We start from the raw sequence: 15585 nt of genomic DNA, 5'->3' as shown, positions 1-15585 counted from the left end.
GTTCTTGTGAACGATAAATGTTATTCCTATTGCAGGTAGCATCCAAGTGAACTTAATGTGCACATCAGGATGTTTCTAAGATAATTTCGTGTGTGTGTGTGTGATTTTAAAGATCTGATTTACTAGCTCTTTAATTTAGTATGACTCAGTCCAAATGCCTCTATTTAAAGCAGAGTGTTCAGGCCAAGTATATCTCCTCTGATTATAGTTGTAAAAAGGCAGTGAATGTTTTTGGCCTGTTTCAAATAGATTAAACAGTAAAGGATTACTCATGGGAGAATCTTCAGGCCACATAATTTACTTTTCGGCTATGATTCATAATTAAAGAACGAGCTATGATAATCCATTAATTTCACTTTTTAAGTCTGGCAATACTCTGGATCCTCAGCCGTCCCTGGATTCTAAGGTGGCAGCTGTGACAAGAAACATCTTTGCACAATTGTGTCTAGCTTGCCAATTGGTTTCAAAGCCAGTCAGATTTAGCAACAGCTATTATTCATCCTTTGCTTACTTCGTAGCTTGAGTGTTTGTGTGTTGTGTGTGTGAGTGTCCATATTTTTCACATTCTATGAACGTGAGAATGCGCATTAAGCGGTACTGTTTGTACAGAAAAAGTTACATGACCAAAATGAAGGGCGAAAGTGAGTTTTTGAAAAAATAAATGTAGAAGACAGCTTTTTCAAATAAAGGACTGTCCTTTATAATAATAAAAGGTCTAGAACAGTGTTTCTCAACCTTGGCGACTTTAAGTCCCGTGGACTTCAACTCCCAGAATCCCCCAGCCAGCGAGAGCTCTCGCTGGCTGGGGGATTCTGGGAGTTGAAGTCCACGGGACTTAAAGTCACCAAGGTTGAGAAACACTGGTCTAGAAGCTGAAGCTGCCTTTGTGGAAAATGGGGCAGTAAGGCTATTAACCAATCAACGTACAGATCCCTGTAAGATCTCTCTGTACTGGTTGTCAGCTGCTTATCGGGCACAGTTTAAAGTGTTCCTTTTGATAGTTTTAGACCTGATTGTCTAAAGAGCAGCCTTGCCCAGTACAAATCTGCCTGATAGATCTCAAAAGAAGCTAACTTAAAGATGCCTCCTCGTTGGCAGCTTGCCTTTCTGTCCCTCTCCAACTGAGTTGGTGCCATGCACTGTGCAACACATTCCCTAAGGAGTTGTGTATGGCTTCCACAATCTCAGTGTGTAGAAAAATCTGTAAAGATATATCTCTTTTGCCATAGCCTTAATTGTTAGAAGCACGCTGTTTTCACTTTAATCTACATCTTTAGCACTTTAGAATATGAGTTGTGTGGCACAGTGGCTAGAATGCAGTATTGCAGGCTAACTCTGCTGACTACCAGGAGTTTAATCCTGACTGGCTTAAGGTTGACTCAGATTTCCATCCTTCTAAGGTCCGTAAAATGAGGATCCAGATAGTTGAGGCCAATATGCTGACTCTGTACTATGGAGCGGTATAGGGAGCCGAGGTGGCGCAGTGGTTAGGGTGCATTACTGCAGGCCACTTCAGCTGACTGTTATCTGCAGTTCAGCGGTTCTAATCTCACCGGCTCAAGGTTGACTCAGCCTTCCATCCTTCCGAGGCGGGTGAAATGAGGACCCAGACTGTGGGGGCGATATGCTGACTCTGTAAACCGGTTAGAGAGGGCTGAAAGCCCTATGAAGCGGTATATAAGTCTAACTGCTATTGCTATTGCTATATAAGTCTAAAGCGCTATTGTTACATTCTGAATATTCTTAAAAAATTCATCAGCTACTTTAAGTGTGATAAAGTACAGTACATTAACTGATACAGTTAATATTCTAACTTCAAGATCAATGATACAATAGTGACTTTGAAGAAACAAACATATACTTTTGTAGGACAATTTAGATTCATACAATATTTTTATCAGGTGTTATGGTCAATTCTGGATGACATACAAGAAGCATGAAGGGCAAGGACCTCTGTCTAAAGGGCATAGACTAACCTTGTTGGTTTCATCTCCAAATTCTGTAGCATTTCCCTGCCTTTTTCTTCAAACCTGGAATAGGGAGAGCTCTTAACCTCTGGTCGAACAGCTGGTCAAACATTAGAACAGGGGTGTCCAACTGGTGGCCGCGGGCCGAATGTGTCATGCGCAGGGCACGCTCACCCCAGCTCTGCGAACGGGAAAAACATGTAAAACATCATGTGATAGCAATAGCAATAGCAGTTAGACTTATATACCGCTTCATAGGGCTTTCAGCCCTCTCTAAGCGGTTTACAGAGTCAGCATATTGCCCCCAACAACAATCCGGGTCCTCATTTCACCCACCTCGGAAGGATGGAAGGCTGAGTCAACCCTGAGCCGGTGAGATTTGAACCGCCGAACTGCAGAACTGCAGTCAGCTGAAGTAGCCTGCAGTGCTGCATTTAACCACTGCGCCACCTCGGCTCTTATACGTGATGACAATGTGACGCTGCGAGTTTGACACCTGTGTATTAGAACTTTTCCTAACTGTCAGGAAAATTGTCACGCAGGGAGATACTATGAAGAAAAGGTTTCCCTGGGGAGCGAAACATTTACCTTCTCTGCTGCTGCAACTTTCCCCCTTGAAATATTGTCTGTTAAAATTTATATCTGCCCGAATGGTATGAATGTTGCGTTTTTAACCATGTACTGTCTTATATGTAAAAGTTTGTCCCCCCTTCCCTTTTGATTGTGAGCCGCCCTGAGTCCCCCCAGGGAAAAGGGCGGATATAAATAAACAATCTATCTATCTATCTATTATATCTTTGAGGAAGAGGACACACTACTGGGAAAGGAAACTCATCTCCCCCAGCACTGTGTTGTCTCCCATTGAGAGTTTGTGTGCTGATCCTGCCAATAGTAATAGCCCTTAGATTTATATACCGCTTCATACTGCTTTCCAGCCCTCTCTAATCAGGTTACAAAGTCAGCATATTGTCCCCAACAATCTGGCTCCTCGTTTTACCGGCCTTGGAAGGATGGAAGGCTGAGTCAACTTTGAGCCAATCAGAATCGAACAGCCGGCAGTTGTCAGAGTTAGCCTGCAATACTGCATTCTAACCACTGCCCCACCACAGTAATAGGCATTAAAACGGCTGTCCTCAATGTCAACTGACACAATTTTAAATCCTAGTTCTGAAGAGTCTTTTCAGAAGTATGGTCTACAAATGAAAGGTATAAATGCGATTGGATTGAATTGTATGGGCACCGTTAAAGGCAAACACATTAGGGACCATCTCCTCACAATGGAGAACAGCCACTGCTGATATGCAACTTTTGGCACAATTGCCCAGAGTTATTTTGGCCCTCTGCCTGAAATCAGTTCTTCACCCCTGCTTTGAATGCTATGTGTGCTTCCAAAGAGTAAAATATCAATTTTATTTATTTATTTATTTATTTATTTATTTATTATTTATTAATTAGACTTATATAGCGCTTCATAGGGCTTTCAGCCCTCTCTAAGCGGTTTACAATTTTTTTTAGCAAATTGAGTTAGCAACTTGCCCCCACAGTCCGGGTCCTCATTTCACCCACCTCGGAAGGATGGAAGGCTGAGTCGACCTTGAGCCGGTGAGATTTGAACTGCTGAACTGCAGATCACAGTCAGCTAAAGTGGCCTGCAGTACTGCACCCTAACCACTGCGCCACCTCGGCTCATTTTTGTCTCGTAATTTGATAATAGAATTGAAGCTTGCTTCCTATATTTTTGGATTTAATTATCTAATTAAGTAAATTAGCTGCATTGAGTCTTAAGTGGTTCTGTAGAACTTTCTCCCATTGGGAAGGCAGGGATGGAAAGACGGTGGGTGTGGATTTTTCTCTCTCTTTCCATTCAAGAGTGAATTCAAGGAAAAGAATGTTTAAAGGGATTATTCTGTCCAGACAATCTGTAAAATCACCAGAGTACTTATAAAGGAGATATATATGACACAAGTGACTTGCGTTAGGAATGAGAAGTGATTTGCTTTCTGGATTTAAATGTTAATGTTAAATAATAGCAAGAGTGTCATCTTAAAAATGGACCGCCACAAAATGTAGATAAAATAGCCTTGTGCTAAATGTGTTAGCGTCCTACGTTTTTGAACAGTTCAGTTTTATTTTAGAAAGTCAAGAAATCTCAAGATCACTAAGGAACATAAAATAAGATTGATGTGAAAATGACAATGCACACGACACAGCTACTTTGTGACCTCTTGACTTTACAAAAATAAATGTCCAGGAAACTAACATATTTAGCACAAATTTATTCTATGATTAGCACTGATTCTTCCAGCTCTCTGGAAAGTCTGTATTTTGCCCCAGAACAAAAGTACAAAGGGAGATTTTAACATGGAACTATGTCCATGATTATAAGCAGATTTCTACTGAAATTCAGATGAATACAAACAGAGACTTATTTTAGTCTTTTTCTGCCCCTAAGAAATAAATGTAGAAGAAAGCAGGAAGTGAGCCAGCAGGCACAATCCCAGCACGCACACACACACACACACCCATGATATTGTAAAAAGAGTTCTACTGGAAATTACTCTTTTATTCTATATTAGTGCAACTTTTCATGGAAATTCACATCTTCTTGAATTTCACGGTCTTTGATCTTTAATGCGTGCCGATTTCCCTCATTATTTGCCTCTAAGTGCATGTCTGTGATACTCGATATCAATTGAAGAGTATCCTTCAGGCATCAGATAGAGCAGGCTTATGCTATACAAAAGCTTACACAACAATAAACCCGTTCATCTTGAAAGTATTAAAAACTATGTCATATTTGCTGTAATAAGACAAAAAGGAGCACACTCAATAATCTAGACACCATTATTCATAAATCCCTGAATAGTAAATATGGATTGACCACAGCTATTCGAGATGGGAGTAGTTTGTAACTGAATTATGATGAGTGTACTTTTAAGATTTTTTTATCTTTAAGGGAACATTCCTATTTTAAATAACTGCTTTTTTGATGGCCTTTCTTTAGTTTGATCAGGCAGCTAATAATGAATTAGCCTGGGTTGACAAAACGGAAAAGAAACTGATGTCTCTGGGTGACATAAGACTTGAGAGGGACCAGACATTTGCTCAGCTGCAAATTCAAAAGGTAAACAAACCCCATTTTGTTATATGTTAAATCAATTCTCATTAAAAAAATTTGATATTATTTATACTGTGTTTGTTACGGTCAACTTCCCTGCTACTAATAGCAATCTGTTTTGTGATATGACTAGGGGTTTACCATGGAAATTTTGAAACACAAGGATACAATAGAAGAACTTGTTTCATCTGGGGATGAGATCATGAAGACATGTACAGAGGAGGAGAAACAAATTATGAAGGTAATAAGGCATTGCTTGCACTTATTTGGTAATGGATCTGAATATCTAAACACCGATCCAATTTTTAAAACTTGTGAAGCAACTGTTACTCCTATGCACCAGCTAGAGCTCACCTTCTAATGACTTAGGAGGCCCACAGAGGTAGTCCACCTTGATAGGGAGAAAAACAGAAAATATAATTGAATAACTGCTCATTAATTTATATACATGAATGTTCTTAGTAACGGTTACGATGAATGTACTGGTTTCTTGTAGAAAATCCACACACACATTTTAGTCATTGAGTGCATAGTAAGGTGTTCTGACCCCCCTCCTCCATCCAGTAACGAAAGCCGAGACAAGCGTAAAATGGAATGTCCTTTAATAACAAGACCAGAATCTCGGTGGCTGAAAGCCAAATAAACAAACAGATAAGGACCTTGGCAGCAAGTCTGACAAACCTTGGCAGCAATTCAGACAAACTCTGGCAGCAATCCAGCCTGCCAAGTTCGTTTCTCTTTATTCCAAATGTTGACTTCTGCAAGAAGGGCGTGGCACAAGCAGTCTCTTTTATAGTCTGGGAGAGGAGCTTAATGACCATCAGGTGAGCGTAATTACCTCCTGTAATTACGTAGTTGTTCTTGACGCCGAGTAGCCCTTCGACGGCGTGCATCCTGGAACAACTCACAGGTGGTTTCTGGATCACTCTCTCTTGTCTCCTCCCCACTGGTCCAAGGCTCATGCGCCCCCTGGTGGCCAACCAGCCTCTCTGCACCCTGCTCGGAGTTGGAACCCTGTCCAGGGTCCTCCACATCCTTCAGGGCCGACTCATAAGGCCCCTCGCTGTCGGAGTCTGGTGGCAGCTCCAACGGCTCCTGCTGGGCCACAACAGTAAGGGTATACTCTTTCAGCATAATTCTTCTTAGGGTATTCAGCTGGTGTGAAAACGTCATTCATTTTCACTAATTACCATCTGCAGTGCCATCTCCCACACTGAGGAACCCAGGGCCTTCTAGATTAGATACTTGAGGGAAATGAGAATTGCAGAGAGGACCTGATTTTTTAAAAAATGCAGTGTTATCTGATTGGGAATACTCTGCTGAATGTAAAGCCTTCTGGACATAGAAGAAACTCTTTGGCCCATTGAAAATAAAGTTTATGTTAAGGTTGGTTTCAAGAAGTTTGCCTAAACCCATTTACAGAATAGTCTTCTCCATAAAGGGCTGCCTGTTCATTTCCCACCAGGATACATCACATCTTTAATCTTCCCGTTATTTCATACTTCCCGGTTGTGCTTCCTTCTTATCCATCCCTACCTTTCTGTTAGTTAGTTTGTTTGTTCATTCGTTCGTTTTAATGAAAGTAAGACTATACACTTGTTGTGATGATAGATATATATAGCAATATAGCAATAGCAGTAGACTTATATACCGCTTCATAGGCCTTTCAGGCCTCTCTAAGCGGTTTACAGAGAGTCAGCATATTGCCCCCAACAATCTGGGTCCTCATTTTACCCACCTCGGAAGGATGGAAGGCTGAGTCAACCCTGAGCCGGTGAGATTTGAACCGCTGACCTGCTGATCTAGCAGTAGCCTGCAGTGCTGCATTTAACCACTGCGCCACCTTGGCTATCGAGCATACCATTTTTCAAGTCTGTTGTGGATAAGTAGGTAAGAGAAATACTATCAAATACTAAACAAACAAGCAAAATCCTATTTTATTAAAAATAGGATTGGAATTTTTATTCATTTTTTATTTATTTTATTTAATCGGTTTACCACCCATCTCACCATGAGGTGACTCTGGGTGGCTTCCTATCCTACCAAAGGGGGGAATTAAACCAAGGTTGAATAAATCTGTGATTCCTTAATTTTCTAATTTCTCACTCTAATCATAATAATTAAAAAAAGACCTACAATAGATGTGTAGATGTCCTTTTGAAGATTTGACTGCCGTCAGAGGCCAAACTGTTTCATATGGGCAAGAGGGCCTTCTTAGACTAGATGTATTTGGCCTGCACTCTCCCAATATTTAGGAAAATAATGAAAGCCCATCTGTTTCACCAATTTTTTAATTGTGGATTGGATTTTCTCTGTTCTTATGTTCTACAATTATCAATTGCCAAACCATCGTAAGTGTTATATGGCTAGAACAGCAGGCTATGAACTTGATCAACCAGTTAATAACAGTGTACAAATCGTTTGCCGAATTAAAATCTATACATGCTGTGGTTACATGATAACTTTGTTTACAGAACAAACTGGAAACTCTCTTGCATAAATACGATATGCTCTGTCAAATGAACTCCAAGAGAAACCTGCAACTAGAACGGGCTCAATCTCTAGTGAGCCAGTTTTGGGAGACCTATGAAGAGATTTGGCCATGGCTAACTGAAACCGAGACCATCATCTCACAGCTTCCAGCACCAGCTCTTGAATATGAAACTCTGAGGCAGCAGCAAGAAGAACATCGGGTAAGGTCTCTGTGGAGATACTCAATCATTTGGGTCAGGTTGCAAGCACCTTTGAAGGTGCCATTGATTCCAAAAATCAATGCCATATTCTTTTCCTTACACAAAATCACACATTTTTTTAAATAATTAGGGCCGTGCAGTTTTGACACCTTTATTGTATCTTTCTCTCCGATTTGCGACAAGTAGTCTTCAACTTGTGACCACAATTGAGCCTACAATTTCAGCCGCTAAGCGAGACAGTTGTTAAGTGAGTTTTGCTCTGTTTTACAACCTTTCTTGCCACAGTTGTTAAGCGGATCACTGCAGTTGTTAGCACACTTAACACAGTTGTTAAGGACGACTAGTTTCTCCGTTGACTTTGCTTATAAGAAGGTCGCAAAAGAGAATCACATAATCCCGGGACATCGCAACCATCATAAATATGAGTCAGTTGCAAAACGTCTGTATTTTGATCACGTGACTCTGGGGATGCTGCAATGGTCATAAGTGTGAAAAATGGTCATAAGTCACTTTTTTCAGTGCCGTTGTAACTTTGAACAGTCACTAAATGAAGTGTCTGCCTGTATTGCTTTTATACTTTCAATTTGTTACCTTCTAAAAATAAAATTTGGATTATATGCTTAATTTGGGATTATTTTCATCGGGCCAGAAACACAAATAATAAAGACTGAATTTCATAAATAGCAGTGTCCTGAAATGAACTGTTATACTTCAGGGCGTGAACATAGTTATAACCGTATGACAATATATATTTTTGTGTTTTTGTCATAAAGATGAAAACAAAGAACTTAAAGGATATAAAATTCAACTTTAGTCCTTCTTAGAATAATTTAGAAACTGACAAGATTTAAGTTAGCGCTTAATTTAAATAATTGGGAATCTCCTAAATAAATATCATTTCATGGGATACTTCATTGCATTTAATTTTAAAAGTATGCTATGAAAACCAGTGCTTTGAACAACCAGAATATTTTAAAAAACAGACTAGAAAGTGTAGGCAGAAAACAGAATAACATAGGGCAACTAATAAAAACATAGAGCCAGTTAGCCAACACTAGAAGTGATTTATTAAGTACCAGCATTGTAAAAGCCTCCCAATTGTTTAAATGTGACTAAAAATAGCTTGCTAGTGTTTGAGAGTGCTATAACAAGCAGGCAAGTCAGAATGTTTTCAATTTTTATTCATAATGCACAGGCTTATTCTTTTTTTTTTTTTTACACCTATAGAAAGCATGGGTGCAATATTTCCTTTTAAGTGTACTTAAAAGATGCAATTTCTCTCACTTTATCCAATTAAAGCAGTTTGGCTGTAGGCTGTGGTTAAATACATGCATCCAGTATGAGTTACTTGCTGGCGTTGTTTTTTGAAGAGATGTTTAGATTTTTCTCGCTGTTTGGATTTGTAGGAGATATAGACAACTAAAATGTGGCATAGTAAGACTGACAAGTATTTTGCTCTGTTACAGCAACTGCGAGAGTTGATTGCTGAGCATAAGCCTCACATAGATAAGATGAACAAAACTGGACCTCAACTCCTGGAGCTGAGCCCACAAGAGGGATTTTTAATCCAAGAGAAATATGTAGCAGCTGATGCTCTTTACAGTCAAATTAAAGAAGATGTCAAAAAGCGGGCCCAAACACTGGATGAAGCCATTTCTCAATCAACTCAGGTATTTCTTTGGGGGGGGGGGGGGGGAGTAGTGTTCTTGCTGTTTTTAGAGACGAGGTGGCGCAGTGGTTAGGGTGCAGTACTGCAGGCCACTTCAGCTGACTGTTATCTGCAGTTCAGCGGTTCAAATCTCACCGGCTCAAGGTTGACTCAGCCTTCCATCCTTCCGAGGTGGGTGAAATGAGGACCCAGACTGTGGGGGCGATATGCTGACTCTGTAAACCGCTTAGAGAGGGCTGAAAGGGTCTTCATATTTACGTTTACGAAGAACCAATTCCAAGTTCTCGTAGGTTTCCTTCAAGAGTACGGAATGACCTACAGGTATTTTGTAGGACAAGGAAGTATTTTATACAGAACAATGATTATGTAAATATTTTGTTGGGCAGTTAAACCTTCTTCAGACTAATAGAGCCGAGGTGGCGCAGTGGTTAAATGCAGCACTGCAGGCTACTTCAGCTGACTGCAGTTCTGCAGTTCGGCTGTTCAAATCTCACCGGCTCAGGGTTGACTCAGCCTTCCATCCTTCCGAGGTGGGTAAAATGAGGACCCAGACTGTGGGGGGGGCGATATGCTGACTCTGTAAACCGCTTAGAGAGGGCTGAAAGCCCTATGAAGCGGTATATGTCTAACTGCTATTGCTATTGCTATGTGGTACTAATTAATTTTGTTATCTCAAGATGGATAGCCTCCCCCCTCCCCCCTCCTGTTTCGGTTTGGTTCTTTGGGGAGGGGGATTTTTTTTGTGTCTCGCCCAGTTGCCCCTACTTATCCCTTCTCTTTTGCAGTTCCATGATAAGATAGATTCAACGATTGAGAACCTGGACCGTATCGCTGAACGTTTGCGGCAGCCGCCGTCCATCTCAGCTGAAGTTGAAAAGATTAAAGAACAGATCAGTGAAAATAAGAACGTCTCTGTAGATTTGGAAAAACTACAGCCGCTGTATGAAACTCTCAAGCTGCGCGGAGAAGAAATGATTGCACGTTCAGAAGGCGCTGATAAAGACATATCTGCTAAAGGTAATGGAGGTTGCAGATTGGAAACTTAAACTTAAAAAGAGCCGAGGTGGCGCAGTGGTTAAATGCAGCACTGCAGGCCACTTCAGCTGACTGCTAGTTCTGCAGTTCGGCTGTTCAAATCTCACCGGTTCAGGGTTGACTCAGCCTTCCATCCTTCCGAGGTGGATAAAATGAGGACCCAGATTGTGGGGGCAATATGCCGACTCTGTAAAACCGCTTAGAGAGGGCTGAAAGCCCTATGAAGCGGTATATAAGTCTAACTGCTATTGCTAACTCCTTCCCTATTTTTGTTGGAAGCATTAAAAAGAAAAATGTAAACATCTGCAACAGGAGAATTATCTTGTATTAGCTGTTTCTGAAGGAAGGCATGCATGTTTCATGTTTTATATATAGTTGTACGTATATTTATTGCTTTATATTCCATTATTTATCTCACCCTTTTAATAGCACATTTTCAATCCCATAATATTTACATTGCAAGATAAATGCATGATAAATAATTTACACTAGCTCCTCTCAAGGACATGTCGATCCACTCTGCCTGTGTAACTCTCATGTTATTTTTGCTGCCTAGTTGTTCAAGATAAGCTCGATCAGATGGTTTTTATCTGGGAGGATATCCATGCTTTGGCTGAGGAAAGGGAAGCGAAGCTCCTTGATGTCATGGAATTAGCAGATAAGTTCTGGTGTGATCATATGGCTCTCATAGCCACTATCAAAGATACTCAAGATTTTATCAGAGAACTAGAAGGAGCAGGCATTGATCCTTCAGTGGTGAAGCAACAACATGAAGCAGCAGAGGTAAATAAAATACTTAGACTATCTAAAGGATGTGATTCTATGCCCATTGCCTGGAAAAAAGTGCATTAAGTACCATATTCCTCCTTCAAATCAAAATCCTTGTAGGATACTTCTAAAGAGGTTTCTATCGGTATGCACATTTCAGAAGACTTCACCATCCATGAATATTAAGATGTAGATTAGCACTTGATATCCTAACACAATGGTATCAAGGTTACACTCTCTTCTCCCCACTCTTCTCCTCTCCCTCCTCTCCCTTAGTCGAAAAGCTAAGTAGGCCTGGGCCAGTGGTGGGTTTCAAAAATTGTTCGAACCTACTCTGTGGGTGTGGCCTCCTTTGTGGGAGTGGCTTTGCCGCCCATGTGACCAGATGGGAGTGGCTTGCCACCCACGTGACCGGATATGAAGATGCCGACGACACTTGTCAGAACCACCTTAAATTACCTCACACACAGCACTGGCATGCATAAGAATAGGATGTCAACTTGTTTTTTAAAAGGCATCTTTGGTTTGCGTTAAAACAACTTCAACACACGCAATGTTCTGATTGCACCACAAACGCAGTAGTCATCCTCACGTCTCACAGAGGCACTGAGTTTTATAAATATGAGCATGATAGTGTAGCATAATCATATCCAAGGACCAGTGGTGGGTTTCAAACAATTTTGGAACCTCTTCTGTAGGTGTGGCCTGCTTTCCGGGTCCACTGGTGGAACCTCTTCTAACCGGTTCGGTAGATTTGACGAACCGGTTCTACCGAATAGGTGTGAACTGGTAGGAACCCACCTCTGGCCTGGACCTAGATAATACTTTGTTGCCCTCTATAGAATCCTAGGACTGTAAGCTAGCTTGAAGAAAAACAAAATTTCAAGGAGTCCAAGTAGTATTGTATTTTTTCAGTCCTAGAAATAGACATCCCATCACAATGGCTTGTGTTCCTTTGGAAAAACATGTGCCACCAAGACTTTTCCTATAGATTATGCTATCATGATGTGTTAAAGCTTAAGAAATGTGACCTATGAGAAACATATTTTGAAAGGGATGCTAGTATTCACTTATTTTCTAAGAATTATGAGGGATGTACGGTATTTTTAATATTAATTCTCTGAAAGACGAGGAATACTAAAGTGCTTCTGCATTAACTTCCTATCGAGTTGGGAGAAGAGATCAGAGTTCTTCAGGCAACATACAAGTTTAATTATTATAATTATTAAACATAGATAATATGTTGTGCTCTTTAAATCCCCCTAGGAAGTAAGCCATATTTGTCCTTAAAGCTAATGTGCTTTTCCTAAATATTAGTATGATAGTTTGCAAAATCATGTGGGTTTTTTTTCCTCACTTAGTCCATCAAAGAAGAGATAGACGGGTTACAAGAAGAACTTGATGCTGTTGTGAATCTTGGCTCTGAACTCATAGCTGCATGTGGTGAACCTGAGAAACCATTAGTCAAGAAAAGTATAGATGAGGTACTGATCATGTAAATGTTTGATGCTTGATGTTTCTCTGAAGGGACTAGAAACCTCTAATTTTGGGAGAGCATGGCTTATATTGAGACAGACACTGATTTAGTTCTACAGAATTTTCAATACCAATTGTCTGGTATTGAGCTGAGGTGGCGCAGTGGTTAGAGTGCAGCACTGCAGGCCACTTCAGCTGACTTCTATCTGCAGTTCGGCGGTTCAAATCTCACCGGCTCAAGGTTGACTCAGCCTTCCATCCTTCCGAGGTGGGTGAAATGAGGACCCGGATTGTTGGGGGCGATATGCTGACTCTGTAAACCGCTTAGAGAGGGCTGAAAGCCCTATGAAGCGGTATATAAGTCTAACTGCTATTGCTATTGTCTGTGATCTCAGATTTTTTTTTTAGTTCTACTAATTGAACTGTATATTTTCAACATATGTTCTTCTATTAAACAAAATAAAGCCACTGCAGTCCTAAAGTTTGAATAGAATTCAATGGAATTGAATAGAAAGAAATTCTAATCTTAATTGGAAATCACATTAAATTTAGTAACTAATAATTACTCTCCCCCTCCTTGCAAATTTAGGGAGACTTAGACTATTGTTTGCATTGTAATCAATGTTTTTAATATATATTTTTAAAGACGTAAATACTCTTGTTCTTTTAATTTTATTCACCAATTAAATTGTAGCTAAATTCCATTTGGGATGGTTTAAATAAAACATGGAAGGAGCGTGTTGACAAGCTTGGAGAAGCTATGCAGGCTGCTGTTCAGTATCAAGATGGACTGCAGGTATAATTTTTAATTAAGTTTGTTTATAATCTTTAATATTTAGAAGGGTGTTTCTTAAAAATGAAACTACCAATTAGGGATCATGAAATGTTTTGATAATCACCTAATTATTTCTTGCAATTTATAAACATGGGGTTGTGCATGTTTTGTGATTTGACAAAAGTACTTCTGATCAGAGAAGTAATAGACTATTTTTTTTTTAGCATCTGTCTTTTTTTTGTAAGTGATGGGGGTTGAGGAGAAAATTTGAAGTGTTGTGCTGTCTTTGGGAATCATCTCAAACTCCCCCCCCCCCACTTTTCCAAGGTAGCTCAAATTACATTGTCTTCAGAAGTCTTGGCCTGTCCCTAATCCAAAAACCTTTCCAAAGGGGTCTAGGACAGCTTAACAACAACAACAAAAACAGAAATAATGTTGAAGAGACAGTGGCAGATAACATTTATTGCACTGAGTTATCCCATGTGGAATTGTCTGTGGCAAAATTGTCTCATGGGGAAATGGTTGTGGCAAGACGGCCACAATGAGTTGGCCATAGCAAAGTGTTCCGTTCCCGAAGACTGCACAATGCAGGGCAGCGGGCAGGAAACTTTTGCCATAGAAGCTGGGTCCCAGAAGAGACAACAAAGGCAGTGAGACAGTAGGCGCAAAAGGTGACAAGGGGAACTGGGAAAGAAGGCAGCTGGATGAAGGAATGCTTCCTGGTGTTTGGTTGGAAGTGAAGGAATGCTCGCCGGCTTGCTTGCTGGGCCAGGCTGAAGCCGCATGGGGCTGGGGAGAGAAGATAGCTGGGCAAATGAATATTTGCTGGCACTTAAGTGAGACTTCCTGGGTTGTGGCAGGCAGCCATTGAACTATATGGTTCTGTGGCTGCTTATGGCCTCACAAGGCAATGTGAAGGATATCCAAAACAGCAGAGATGGGGGAGGAGACAGGCGGGTGGGGGGAGTGGAAGCACCAGTGGTGAAATTCAATTTTTTTTGCTACCGGTTCTGTGGGTGTGGCTTGGTGGGCGTGGCGGTGCAAGGATACTGCAGAATCTCCATTCCCTCCCCACTCCCCACTATCCAGAATTGGTATTTGCCGGTTCTCCGAACTACTCAAAATTTCCTCTACCGGTTCTCCGGAACCTGCTGAATTTCACCCCTGGGAAGCTCCTCAGTAGTATAAGTGTGTGTGTGTGTGTGTGTGTGCTACAAAATGCCAAAATTTTGATCATGCTGGGGCACTGCAATAAACATAATTTCATGCACATGTCATAAACCCTCCCCCCCCTGCAACATTACTTTGACTGAATGAATGGTTATAAGTCAAGGATTACTTTATTGAAAGTATGTACAAGTAGTGTCCAACCTACAACTTCAACTGGGTTTGGAATTTCTGTTGCTAAGCGGCGTGAACTTGAAGCATCAACACATGACTTTACACGCTTTTACAACCATTTTTACCATGGTCATTAAGCGAATCGCTACAGTCATTAAATGAATTTGGTTTCGCCAATTGATTTGGCTTGTCAGAATCTGGCTGGGAAAGGTGTAACTTGTAATCACGTGACCATCAGACACAGCAGTCATTGTAAATGCGAGCCAGTTGGGCAAGTGTCCAAATTTGATCACATGACTCTGGGTGTGGCGCAGTGGTCATAACTTTGAGGACAGGTGGTATGTCACAAATTCTGATGCTGATGTAACTTTGAATTATCATTAAGCTAAGGTCATGTTGAGGACTATCTATTCAGTTGCAATCAGAGTTCACCTGACTTTTGGTTAGGATACTTGATTTCTCTGTAGATTTTTCAAGCAAAGCCTTTGAAAAGGGTAAGTGGTTAAAGTATGGAAAAAGATTAAATGTTAAATCTCTTTTGTCAGCCTCGTTGTTGTGCAATTTCCACATTAAATGCCCCTTTTTAATATATATCAATAAATTAAACCTATAAAATCTATTCGGCAGTTCCAAATAGTTTTTTCTTCTGAAATTTTTTATAGTGCATTTGGATTTGAACAAATTTCATTGGATTGAAGTTCAAACTATTCATAGTTATTTGTGACGTCTATAATGGTAGAAGG

General features: G+C 40.5%; 1 protein-coding gene across 6 annotated transcripts in view; it reads left to right on the top strand.

Annotated features, from left to right (window-relative positions):
• The window catches only part of DST (dystonin), a 175041-nt gene that overhangs the window by 97194 nt on the left and 62262 nt on the right, over nucleotides 1-15585 (top strand). For all 6 annotated transcript variants that reach the window (XM_032216300.1, XM_032216299.1, XM_032216297.1 and 3 more), the window contains 8 exons: nucleotides 4972-5091; nucleotides 5219-5326; nucleotides 7560-7778; nucleotides 9245-9448; nucleotides 10233-10464; nucleotides 11039-11265; nucleotides 12612-12734; nucleotides 13421-13522. In XM_032216300.1, the coding sequence (XP_032072191.1) occupies nucleotides 4972-5091; nucleotides 5219-5326; nucleotides 7560-7778; nucleotides 9245-9448; nucleotides 10233-10464; nucleotides 11039-11265; nucleotides 12612-12734; nucleotides 13421-13522 (1335 nt within the window). The remainder of the gene's footprint in view (nucleotides 1-4971; nucleotides 5092-5218; nucleotides 5327-7559; nucleotides 7779-9244; nucleotides 9449-10232; nucleotides 10465-11038; nucleotides 11266-12611; nucleotides 12735-13420; nucleotides 13523-15585) is intronic.

The sequence above is a fragment of the Thamnophis elegans genome, chromosome 4 (genome assembly GCF_009769535.1).
Source record: "Thamnophis elegans isolate rThaEle1 chromosome 4, rThaEle1.pri, whole genome shotgun sequence".
Taxonomy (NCBI): Eukaryota; Metazoa; Chordata; class Lepidosauria; order Squamata; family Colubridae; genus Thamnophis; species Thamnophis elegans.
The sequence above is the reverse complement of the archived record's forward strand: the minus strand, read 5'-3'. Positions and strand labels throughout refer to the sequence as shown.